The following is a 13,499-nucleotide window of genomic DNA, read 5'->3' as shown; positions in this document are numbered from 1 at the left end:
ACACACGCTCATGCGCACACACACAAACACACGCTCAAGCATACACACACACTTACGCGCACATACATACACATGCGCGTACACACACACATACATACATACATACACGCTCACGCGCACACACACAAACACACGCTCAAGCATACACACACACATACGCGCACATACATACACATGCGCACACACACACACACTCACACACACACACACACACACACACACACACACATACACACATACATACACACACACACACACTGGGCTATTGTAATAATTATCATCATCATTAAAAAGGACCCCAAACAGTCATCGATTGTCTTAAGGACACTAATATATTTCTCCTCTTTTTTGTGTCATTCTCTTTTTTTTTTCTTGTCAAAAGAGAGAAAAAAGAAAATAGAGAGAAAAAGAGAGAATAAAAAAAAGAGAAAAAGAGAGTAATAACCAAACGACGGCAAGCGAGCCTCTGATGAAATCCTTTGTCAAAAGAAAGAAAAAAGAGAGAAAAAGAGAGTAATAACCAAACGACGGCAAACGAGCCTCTGGTGATATCCTTTCTCAAGAGAGAGAAAAAAGAGAGAAAGAGAGTAATAACCAAACGACGGCAAGCGAGCCTCTGATGAAATCTCTGGCGGCAACTCCGTGCAACTGCGAGACTCTGATTGCCTTTCCCATCAACCCATCAACTCATCAATCAACCCATCCGTCAATCAATCATGTGGTTGTGAAGGCCCAGGGTCTACAATGGGAAACAAGGGACAGAGACCTTTTGGTCCATAACGTGGCCAGGTGCACAAAAGAGATGACATACAGCACAGACTATGCATGTGTGTGTGTGTGTGTGTGTGTGTGTGTGTGTGTGTGTGTGTGTGTGCGCGCGCGCGTATGTATGTATTTGTGTGTTTGTGTATATGTGTGTGTGTGTGTGTGTGTGTGTGTGTGTGTGTATGTATTTGTGTGTTTGTGTATATGTGTGTGTGTGTGTGTGTGTTTATATGTATGTGCTTGTATGTGTGTGTTATTCACCATGGTCTTGGATCACGCGTTGGACTCGTGATCGACAGCTATTTCCCTCCCGGAAGAGAGCTCAGAACTCATGTATGACCGATCTATGGGTAATGCTGTAACCTTACACGCACACACACACCCAACTCCCCGCCCACGAGAGTTGGAGTAACGACTCACAGCTGAACGTTACTGAAATTATTTCAGCCCTAGGCGCGATTTGAACCCGGACTGCCGTAGTGGCGGTCGGGAACTCTAACCACTGCGCCATCGAGTGTGTGTGTGTGTGTGTGTGTGTGTGTGTGTGTGTGTGTGTGTGTGCGTGTGACCCAATTAACCTTTATTCTACCTGGACTTGTATGTGTTCTATCTTCCGCCAGATGATTTCATTCAACTGAGGGAGGGAGGGAGGGAGGGAGGAGGGAGAAGGAGAAATCCCCTCCCCCTTCCCTTAAAAGGGAAACTACTATCTCCACAATGGAGGAGTATGCCAACAGGAGACCTTTTGGTCCATGACTAGATCGAATGCGAAAAATTAATAATAATGATAAATAAAAATAATATAAATAATAATAAATAATATAAATAAATAGGTAAAGCTAAATAATAATCAATCAGGTAAATAGTAAATAATAATGAATTGACAGATAAATAATAATAAATAATAATCAAATAAATAGTAATAGACAAATAATAACAAACAAATAATATAAAATAAATGGCAGGCATTACAGCATCTTGCTTAGGTATTAATGTAAATGAATCTTAAAGCTTCGAACTGAACTACATTGCACTACCTCTGCAGGAAGTTTATTCCATTCATTAACTACACGGTTGGTGAAGTTGTTTCCACCCATTTCCAAATTAAATCTATTTTCTGACAGTTTGAGACCATAATTTCTTGTCCGATTCTTATTCAGTGTGAAAATGTTGTCTATCATCACTTTTATCACCAACCATTCCATTATCGACACCACTTCCTCCCCCACCACCATCAGTCCACCCCACCACCATCAATCCACCCCACCACCATCAATCCACCCCACCACCATCAATCCACCCCACCACCACCACCACCACTCCATCCTACCATCACCAACATCTATCGCAAACCACCACTATCATCTCCATCCATCTCCATCCCCACCACTCCTTCACTCCCCACCATCACTCCATCTACCCACCACCACCGCCAACCATCACCACAAAACCCTACTACCACAACCACAATTTCCATCTATCCCCCATCCACCACATTCCATTCCACCACCACCAACATACCAACCGCCAACCACAACCACCATCCGCTAACCACTACTACAAACCCCTACAACCACCACCAACATCTCCATCCATTCCCCCACCAGCATCACAAGCCCACATCACAGCATCACCACCGTCACTACTATCATTACCCCCATTATCACCACGTTCATCACCATCACCACCATCATTACCATCACCACCATCATCACCATTACCACCATCACCATTACCAACACCAGCATCACCACCAACCACATACCACCACCATCATTCCCTCCTACACCACCACCATCAACCACCACCAACCCATAGTACCATCATCACAATCCCCAACCACCACCACCAACCACCATCAAAAACTCCAACCACCACCACCATCACGACCAGCCCCTACCACCATCACCACCATTAACATGAGTGTTTTTTCCGGCAGGTGCACAAACACCTACCACCACCAGCAGGCCCATACCACCACTACCACCAGCCCCTACCACCACCACCAGCCCCTACCACCACCACTAACCCGAGTGTTTTGTCCGGCAGGTGCACAAACCCCTACCACCACCACCACCGGCCCCTACCACCACCACCAGCCCCTACCACCACTACCATCCCCTACCACCACCACCAGCCCCTACCACCACCACCAGCCCCTACTACCACCATCATCCCCTACCAACACCACCACCAGCAGCCGCTACCACCACCACCATCACCAGTCCCTACTACTACCACCAGCCTCTACCACCACTACCACCAGCCCCTACCACCACCACCAGCCCCTACTACCACCGTCATCCCCTACTACCACCACCAACCAGCAGCCCCTACCACCACCACCAGTCCCTACTACTACCACCAGCCTCTACCACCAGCCCCTACCACCACCACCAGCCCCTACTACCACCATCATCCCCTACCAACACCACCACCAGCAGCCGCTACCACCACCACCAGTCCCTACTTCTACCAACAGCCTCTACCACCACTACCACCAGCCCCTACCACCACCACCACTGCTAACCCGAGTGTTTTATCCGGCAGGTGCACACAGATCAAGACGTACTCGTGGGACAACGCGCAGGTCATCCTCGTGGGGAACAAGTGCGACATGGAGGACGAGCGCGTCATCTCCTACGAGCGGGGCAAGCAGCTGGCCGACCAGCTGGGCCTCGAGTTCTACGAGACCTCGGCCAAGGAAAACATTAACGTCAAGGTCAGTGTTCTCGAGGGCGATCTGACGTGACGTGACCTCGCCTATATTTCGGCTACCAACTGAAGCCCTCTTCTTTCCTGAAGAGGGCTACAGTTGGTAGCCGAAATATAGAATCTTCTTTTATTCGATGTTTATTTTCTCCTACTGTGGGTTTCTTGTGTGATATATCATACGCACACACACACACACACACACACACACACACACACACACACACACACACACATATATATATATATATATATATATATATATATATATATGGGGGCATTGGGCGGGATACAGGGATGACCCTTCATCCATGAGGAGCTAAGAAGAGAGGGAGGCAAGGGTGGTGGATGGGAGTGGATTGGGTGGGAGTAGGTACGTGCCTTTGATTTGGCTACCTCCCTTATAAGGGGGAAAAGCCTTTGGTATATGGATGAATGGAGAGATCTATTTTTGTGGAGGTACGTCACTTGTCGCCAGATGATTTTATTCATTGATGTGGAGGGCCAGGCACTGCAGGGGAAGAAGCAGAATATGTTTTTCCCGGGGGGGGGGAGGGGGGGGTTACCCGGGGATGTTTTGTCGGGGGGTGTTTTGCCCGAGGGGGGGGGGTTCTCCGGGAGGGGTTGTTTCGTCAGGGGGATGTTTTGTCGGGGGGTGTTTTGTCCGGGGGATGTTTTGTCCGGGAGTGTTTTGTCCGGGAGAGGTGTTTTGTCCGGAGGGGGTGTTTTGTCCGGAGGGGGTGTTTTGTCCGGAGGGGGTGTTTTGTCCAGAAGAGGGTGTTTTGTCCGGGAGAGGTGTCTTGTCCAGATGGGGTGTTTTGTCCGGAGGGGGATGTTTTTTCCAGGAGTGTTTTGTCCGGAGGGTGATGTTTTGTCCTGGGGTTTGTTCGGGGGGTTTCTTGACCTGGGGGTGTCTTCTCCGGGTGTGTTTCGTCCGGGTGTGTTTTGACCGGGGGAGTGTTTTGATCGGAGGGGGTATTATGACCGGAGGGGTTTTAACCGGGGGGGGGGTGGTTGTTTTGACCGGTTATGTTTCGTACGGGGGTGTTTTGACCAGAGAAGGTATTTTGACCGGGGGGTTTTGACTGAGGGGGTGTTTTGTCATGATGGTCTGCTAGTATTGCATTAGCTCCGCCCCCTTCCAACAAACGCCCACTCACGTTCTATCGGCAACAACAAACACCTGTTCAAGAACAAGAACAAGAACAAGAATGACAAACGCCCATTCAAGAAGAAGAAGAAAAAGAAGAACAACCTACTCAGAATAGCAAACAGTCTCTCGACAACAAACGTTAATTCAAGAACAACAACGGCAACAACACACACACACACACACACACACACACACATACACACACACACACACATATGTTAAGATATTTTTGTTCATGTTTTACAAAGCCTAAGCGACGCATTTTGGGGAACAGTTTGGCAAAATGTAATTTTGGGTCCGGGAATCACACAGAATAGAATAAAAAAAAAAAAAAAAAAAAAAAAACCGGGGAGGGGTGTGTGTGTGTGTGTTTGAGAAGAACAAAAATGTTCAGCAAAACTTGTTCTTCACGTGAGGTTAGAAGAACAATCCCAAACGACCATCCACGTCCAGGTGGAGAAACTGGGGAGTGGTGGTTATGGTAGTGGAGGAGGTGGAAGAAGATTGGAGGTGGAGGAAGAAGGGCGGTGGAGAGATGGTAAAGGGGAGGAGGGGGGAGGGGGGAGATGGCAAAGACTCCAAGCGTGTTGAGGGAGGAGTGTTGGGGAGTGGATGAGGTGTTTTGAGAGAGGAAGGAGGGGAGTGGGAGGCGGAATTGCAAAATAGTGGGATGTGAAGTGAATTTATTTTCTATTTTTTGTAGATTTTATTCAGATTTGCGTCAGAGGATTTCATTCAGGTGACATGGTCACGAACAAGTTTTTGTCGAAGGAGAGAGAGAGAGAGAGAGAGAGAGAGAGAGAGAGAGAGAGAGAGATGGAAAGAAAGAAGGAGGAAAGGAGGGAGGGAGGGAGAGAGAGAGAGGGAGAGAGAGAGAGGGCGAGAAATAGAGAGAGAGGAGAGAGAGAGAGAGAGAGAGAGAGAGAGAGAGAGAGAGAGAGAGATGGAAAGAACGAGAGGGGGAAGGAGGGAGGGAGAGAGGGAGAGAAAGAGAGAGGGAGAGAGAGGGAGAGAGAGAGAGGGGGGAGAGAGAGGGAGAGAAAGAGAGACGGAGGGAGAGAGAGAGAGAAAGAGAGAGGGAGGGAGGGAGAGAGAGAGAGACAGAGAGAGAAAGAGAGGGGGAGGGAGGGGGAGAGAGAAAGAGAGAGAGAGAAAGAGAGAGGGAGGGAAAGAGAGGGAGAGAGAGGAGAAAGAGAGAGAGAGGAAGAGAAATAAAGAGAGACCTCTATATATCTATACATCTATCTATATAGATAGAGAGATGCAAATATTAATTAGTTGAAAGGTTAGACAGGTTTAAACAGTGAGACAGTAAACTTCACCAACAATCAACCACCGTAAGAGGTTAAACAGTAAAACAGACAGACAGACAGACAGGAAGTCAAGAAGACAGGTAGGCAGGGAGACGGAATAGCAGACAGTCAGGCAGACGGGAAAGTAGACAGGGAAAGTAGCAGGTAGACAGAGAGACAGACAGACAGACAGACAGGTAGGTAGATAGAGTAGCAGGCAGACAGAGAGAAAAGAGAAAATACAAGACAAACTCTGAGGATAAAAACACACAAAAAGAGAAGAAAAAAAAAGAGAAAATTCGAGAGGAAAAGGAAAACAAGAGGAAACAGGAAAGAGCAACAAGGCGATGGCACAAGAAGGACCGAAGAAGGACAGGAGAAGGACCGAAGGATACAATAAGGACCAAAGAAGGATACTAGAAGAACTGAATAAGGACACAGCAAAGGTCGAACAATGGCCGAAATATAGAAGAAGGACCGAAGAAGGACAGGAGAAGGACCGAAGAAGGCCCGAGAAGGACAAAAGAAGGACTGAAGAAGGACACTAGAAGGACCGAAGAAGGACACAAGAAGGCCCGAAGAAAGACACAACAAGGACCGAAGAAGTACCGAAATATAGGAGAAGGACCGAAGATGGGTAGAGGAAGGACACAAGAAGGACATAAGTACAGAAAGAAAGACCGAAGAAGGACTGAAGGACCGAAGAAGGACCAAAGAAGGACCGTAGAAGGATCGAAGAGGGATACAAGAAGGACCGGAGAAGGAGACAAGAAGGCCCGGAGAAGGATCGAAGAAAGGCAGAAGAAGGCCCGAAGATGGACATAGGGATAGAAGGACAGGAGAAGGACCAAAGTAGGACAGGAGAAGGACCAAAGAAGAACACAAAAGTGGACAAGAAGACCGAAGAAGGACCGAAGAAGGGTTGAGGAAGGACAGAAGAAGGACCGAAGGACACAAGAATGACAGATGAAAGGCCCTACTCCCGCCCCCCCCCCAAAAAAAAAAGCTAAAAAAGGATACATGAATGACCGAAGAAGTACTGAGAATGGATAGAAGAAGGGCCGAAGAAGGGCTGAGGAAGGACAGAAGAAGGACCGAAGGACACAAGAAGGCCTCCCCTCCCAAAGGACACAAGAAGCCCCCCCCCCCAAAAAAAAAGCTAAAAAAATACAGGAAGGACCGAAGAAGGACTGAGGAAGGACCGAAGAAGGACCGAAGAAGGACACAAGAATGACAGATGAAGCCCCCCCCCAAAAAAAAAAAAAAATAAAAATAAATAAATAAATAAATAAAAAGAAGGAGCGAAGAAGGATACAGGAATGACCGATGAAGTACCGAGGAAGGACCGAGGAAGGCCCGGAGAAGGACACAAGAAGGACCGAGCAGGGCCGAGGAAAACGCTATCAAGAAGAGGGACCGCCTAATTAAGTCAGACCTGAGATAATTAGTCCGAATAAAAAAGAGAAATAATAAGGGATGAGAGCTGCGGGGGGAAACTTGCGAAATTGAAAGAAGAATGGCGCAAAGAGAGAGAGAGAGAGAGAGAGAGAGAGAGAGAGAGAGAGAGAGAGAGAGAGAGAGAGAGAGAGAGAGAGAGAGAGAGGGAAAGAGATAGATAGAGGGAAAGAGAAAGAGAGATATAGCTAGGAAGATGGATAGAGAGAGATTAAGAGAGAGATAAAGAAAAAGAGAGAGTAAGAGAAAGAGAGAGATAAGGGGAAAGAGAGAGAGAGAAAGATAGAAAGTAAGTGAGAGAGGGAAAGAGATAGATAGAGGGAAAGAGAAAGAGAGAGATAGCTAGGAAGATGGATAGAGAGAGATTAAGAGAGAGAGGTAAAAGAGAGAAAAACGAAAAATAGATATAGATAGATGTTGAGATATAGATAGATATAGAGAGACAGATAGATTTAGATAGACAGTGATAGCAATAGATATAGACAGAGAGATAGATAGAGATAGATAGGGAGATGGATGGAGAGAGATTAAGAGACAGAGAAAAAGAGAAAAAGAAAAATAGATATAGATACATGTTAAGAGATAAAGATAGAGAGACAGATATAGAGAGGCAGATAGATTTATATAGAGACAAAATATAGATATAGACAGATAGATAGAGATAGATAGGGAGATAGAGAGATAGAGAAAGAGAAAAATAGATATAGATAGATGTTAAGAGGTACATAGACAGACAGATATAGAGAGACAGGTATATTTAGACAGAGATAGAAATAGATATAGACAGGGAGATAGATGGAGATAGAGAGAGAGAGAGTAAAAAGCGTTGATTGGCGACTGGCTCAACCACCCAGCCCGCAGGTATACGAGAAAAACAGACAGAATTGTTAGCAAGGGTCCTGGATTTTTTTTTTCTTCTTTTTTCTTCTTTTTTTTCTTGGGGGGGGGAGGGGGAGAAGGTGTTTGGCCTTTACCCTCCAACGGTATCACTTATTCATTTCTTTGATTATTCTGATACAACAAAACTAGCTTAATTTGGATATACATACACACACACATATGCACATATTATATATATATATATATATATATATATATATATATATATATATATGGAGCAGTGAGTTCGATCTCCGAGAAAGGCGTTAGGCATTTGTTCGAGTTGCACATTCATAACTAAGCAAGCCCTTTCTGCAACGGCATTCATTAGAGGTGCCGTACACCAGCGTCGCATTTCATCGACATGTAATCAGTTTCGGGTCGAGATGATTACACGGGATTCGAACTCGATTCAAACCCCCCAAAGGTAGACCATGACGCTCAACACTCTCCAAACAACCAGGATGAGCTACATAGGCTGCGTCATCACGCACGGGACAGTCCGGGGGTCCTGCATGGGAGGATTATTTATCAAGACGATTTCTGTAGTTCGTGTGATTGCAACAGAGGAAAACTCCACTTTTTTGGTCAAAGAAATCCACTTTGTGGATTGGAAGGTGGAGGAGGGGCCAAGGCGAAGAAACACGGTGGAGTTGGAGGGAGGGAGGGAGAGAGGGAGGGAGGAAGGGAGGGAGAATTTGATAAAAAAGTTTTGTCTTATCCCCCCCCCACTCCTTCCCCTCCCAGAGGGAAAGAGATAAAAAAGAAGTCGAGATAAGAAGTGGAGGGTGAGGGAATGGGAGTGATGAGGGGAAAAAGGGAGGGGAGGAGAGGAGAGAGGGAGGGAAGGGGAGGGGAGGGGGAGTATGGGAGGCAGAGGAGGAAAAAATAACAAAATAATCATGATAAAAAAAAAAAATCCTAGTTTGGTTCATAAGTAGAGACGGCGTCTGAATGGAAGGTGGATGGGTGGAGGAGGAAATGAAAATACGGGAAAAGTGGAAGGTGGATTGGGGGAGACGGGAGAAGTGGAAGGTGGATTGGGGAGACGGGAAAAGCGGAAGGTGGATTGGGGAGACGGGGGAAGTGGAAGGTGGATTGGGGAGACGGGAAAAGCGGAAGGTGGATTGGGGAGACGGGGGAAGTGGAAGGGTCTAGTCAGGCCTGGGTGGATCTAGACTCAGCCCCATCAAATCTTGAAAAACAAAAGGGGATTAAATATAACCCAGAATGTCGATAAAATAACAAATTCCTTTTTATCTGATATCGCATCTTCCTCCCTTTCTTATTTTAGTACTTTTTTCTGAACTGATTGAAGATGAATTATATAATGAACGTTTTTCTGTTGTTATATTTGATTTCAACACACACACACACACACACACACACACACACACACACACACACACACACACACACACACACACACACATATATATATATATATATATATATATATATATATATATATATATATATATCACAACTAACACCACAGTCGGACGAAGAAAAGATGGTACTACTGAAGAGGATTGCAGTTAGCAATTGAAATATATAGATTCGCTTACTCAACTCTTTCTTTCGTCCGACTGTGGTATTAGTTGTGATTTACAAATGTGTCACTACATTTCTCACCAGTGATATATATATATATATATATATATATATATATATATATATATATATATATATATATATATATACATATATGAATATATACACACACAATTTCTGACAGTCACCCTGGGACTCGAACCGGGGTTTCACTAGGTGACAAACGACGAAGCCGTGAAAGCTCCCAAGGCTAAGTCGGTAAGGTAGTAGTATAGCGATGAGCGAGACCCCGGTTCGATTCCTAGGGCGACTGTCGGAAACTATTTGTTTGACTCTCGCTGTTACAAGCGATTCACTTCAGATATATATATATATATATATATATATATATATATATATGTATATATATATAGTTATAAACGACAACATTGCCGAAATGGAAGACTACGGAGACCTAGTGTCTGTTCACCCAGTTAATGGCAAAATCTTAATCAGAAAAATAGAAATCACGAGGAGAAATCTAATTACGGCAATGCTGTCGTATTTAACTCTATATGCATTACAGAAAACCTGCTCCCTTCTTTTACTAATATATATATATATATATATATATATATATATATATATATATATATATTATATATATATGCGTGTGTGTGTGTGTGTGTGTGTGTGTGTGTGTGTGTGCGTGTGTGTGTGTGTATGTGTGTGTGTGTGTGTGCGCGCGCTAATAAGAACACGGGTACGTGTGTTCAACTTATACAAAGTAGACCATTTGGAAAAAAGAAACTAACGAAACAGAGCGCTTTCATATATTGCATCCAGTGCAAAAAAGTACTTTTTGCACTTTATGTAATACACGAAAGCACTCTGCTTCGTTAGTGTCTTTTTTCCAAGTGGCCTACTTTGCATGTGTGTGAGTGTGTGTGTGTGTGTGTGTGTGTGTGTGTGTGTGTGTGTGTGTGTACATGTATAAATATATATGTATACACATCTATACTTGCAGAAAAACCACTAGGAAAATAACAGAAATGAGACCGAGCGCTTTCGTCTATTCAGACATTTCCAAAACGTCTGAATAGACGAAAGCGCTCGGTCTCATTTCTGTTATTTTCCTAGTGGTTTTTCTGCATACTAGAATCACGCGTTCAAGTTATTTCTTCTGTACATTTATACTTATTGATGTTCGTGTTTTACAGGCTGTGTTCGAGCGACTGGTGGACATCATTTGCGACAAGATGTCCGAGAGTTTGGACTCAGACCCAAACCTCGTCAACGCCAACAAAGGCACAAGGCTAACAGAAAACCCCCAACCCCAGAACGGGTCCTGTCAGTGCTAACCCATCATCAACCCCAGCAGCAGAAACAACTACAACAACAACAGCAACTACAACTACATCTACAACAGCTACAGCACCACAACGCGTCACACCAGATACAACAACAACAACAACAACAACAACAAGAAATCGGTGACCAAAACCCCAGCACAGGACCCTCTCCCCCGAGCAGTATCATGTTACACTCGAACCCTCAAGTCCTTCTCGAACTCATCTCATGATTCCTCCTCCTCCAACTCCAGCTCCGGAAGCGAAAGAACTTCTTCCTCCGCATCCTCATCCTCCTCCTCCTCCTCCTCCACCTCCTCGTCTTCTTCCTCCTCCTTCACCCTTCCCATTGCCCTCCTCTTAGTCGTCTTCATTGTCACTATCAGCTACCACCACTCTCTCATCAAGAACACCTTCTTCATTTCCTTGGCATACTTTTCACAGTCTCTGGTCATCATAAGCCTTGAGCCTCCCGGAGTCTTGCGGCTTCTTAGATCCTATTTTCCCCAAAGTCTTTGGCTCCTCAGAGTCTTTGGCCCTGACAAGCCTCAGGCTCTTTGCAGTCTTAAGCCTTTTGAGATCTCATCGTTTGCGAAGTCTTACACCCCTCAGAGTCTTAGGTCGTTACAAGCCTCGGGCCTTCTGGAGTCTTAAAGACTTCAAAGATCTCCTCTTATCCAAAGCCTTAGACCCATCAACGTCTTTGGTATTCATAAGCCTTAGGGTTTCTGGAGTCTAGAGGCTTTTGAGATCTCATATTTTGCGAAGTCTTAGACCCAGCCAAGTCTAAGTCTTTCTTAGGCCTTTCGAAGTATTAAGACTGCTGAGGTCTCAGGCCTTCCGGAGTCTTAGGGTGTATACATGTCTTCTAGAGCCTTCTTGCTTCGTAAGGTTTAGTGAAGCGGATTCAATTACGTAGACTGTTTGATCCGAGTTTTTGACTTCGAAAAGAACAGTTGTAATCTTTTTAAGGAATTGAAATGAAAAATGAAAGAAAAGAATATCAAGGTCAGCTCCATCTGTCGACTCTTTTTTTGACTTAATAGCGAGAAATATCTAGATGTCGAAGAAGGGAACTAAAGCATTAGGAAAAATGGCTTAAGATATTTGGTCTTGTTCTGGGTCGGTAAGTCTCTACTATGTCGTGGAGGATGTCAGCGTAAGAGGTTTCGGGTAAGCTAGACTTTCCTATTCCTGGTAGTCTGCACATGAAGTTAGGCTCAGTATACAACTTACTTGGTACCTGCAAAGAAAGCTACAATGTTATTTGGTACTTGTGAGAAAAAAAAAAAAAAAGCTACAGCATCACTTGGGAATTCTAGAGAAATTAATTAATAACGGCTGCTACGTGTATGTAGGAGTTTTGTAAGGCAAAGTTGCGGCATATGACTTTTAACTAAGGCCCTTTCGTTTCTGGATAAAGGAAGGATGGTTTTGAAATCTGTTAGTAAATCTAGATAGAATGGGTCGTATCTAGCTAAAGAGAGGCACAGGACTTTGTAGAAAGGAACTGCATGTCTTACTATTTTCAGTTGAAGCATATGGTGTAAAAAACTCACTTCTAGTACTTTTCTTTTGAGAATGGAATTAGTGGTTGAGTACTCCTCGTCTCCCAATATCAAAGACCAAGCGAGTCTTTTAGCCTATATTCCAGTCATTTGGAGTTTTTTGTTTTTCAAATTTGCAATCCTCTTTTCGGAATAGCAGTTGCTAGTAACTCAGATTTTTTTTTCTTCATGCAATTCGCAAATATCAAATAAACACTTTTAATCCAGAATTGTGAGAAACCATTCCATAACAGTTATAAATATATATATATAGATATATATATATATATATATATATATATATATAGATATATATATATAAATATATATATATATATATATATATGTACATATATATATATATATATAAATATATATATATAAATATATATATAAATATATATATACATATATATATATATATACATATATATTATATAAATATATATATATATATATATATATATATATATATTTTTTTTTTAAGGTTGAGGGGAAGGGAATTTTGTGTAACGGGGGGGGGGGGAGGCTAGGCACCTCAGCTGCACCAAAGCTCCAGCCAGAATAAAATATGTAAATGTTTCTGTATTGAAAGGGTTAAGAGGTGAGAATGAAATTAATTCCTGCTGTGTGAAGAGTATTTACTCACAAGGAAGGAGTTTAAGAGCCCACAGAAATCGCATACTAAACCGATTCTTTTTTTCATTCCCATTGTTCACTGTCTGTGTTTCAAAACGAAAACAGAATGCTGTACCTGCAGACTCACTTGGATTATGATATGGAACAAGTTGATCACTAACTGATGACGCTTTGG

General features: G+C 43.8%; 1 protein-coding gene across 3 annotated transcripts in view; it reads left to right on the top strand.

Moving 5' to 3' along the window:
* Positions 1 to 12,443, top strand: part of Rab3 (RAS oncogene family member Rab3) — a 295,748-nt gene extending 283,305 nt beyond the window's left edge. For all 3 annotated transcript variants that reach the window (XM_076198483.1, XM_076198484.1, XM_076198485.1), the window contains 2 exons: positions 3,316 to 3,487; positions 11,010 to 12,443. In XM_076198483.1, the coding sequence (XP_076054598.1) occupies positions 3,316 to 3,487; positions 11,010 to 11,150 (313 nt within the window). In that variant the 3' untranslated portion in view covers positions 11,151 to 12,443. The remainder of the gene's footprint in view (positions 1 to 3,315; positions 3,488 to 11,009) is intronic.
* The last annotated feature ends 1,056 nt before the right edge of the window (positions 12,444 to 13,499 follow it).

Source organism: Oratosquilla oratoria, chromosome 15 (genome assembly GCF_046742065.1).
Source record: "Oratosquilla oratoria isolate Oo_2021 chromosome 15, ASM4674206v1, whole genome shotgun sequence".
In the NCBI taxonomy this organism is placed as follows: domain Eukaryota; kingdom Metazoa; phylum Arthropoda; class Malacostraca; order Stomatopoda; family Squillidae; genus Oratosquilla; species Oratosquilla oratoria.
Note: the sequence above shows the minus strand (reverse complement) of the source record. Positions and strands in the feature narration are given on the sequence as shown.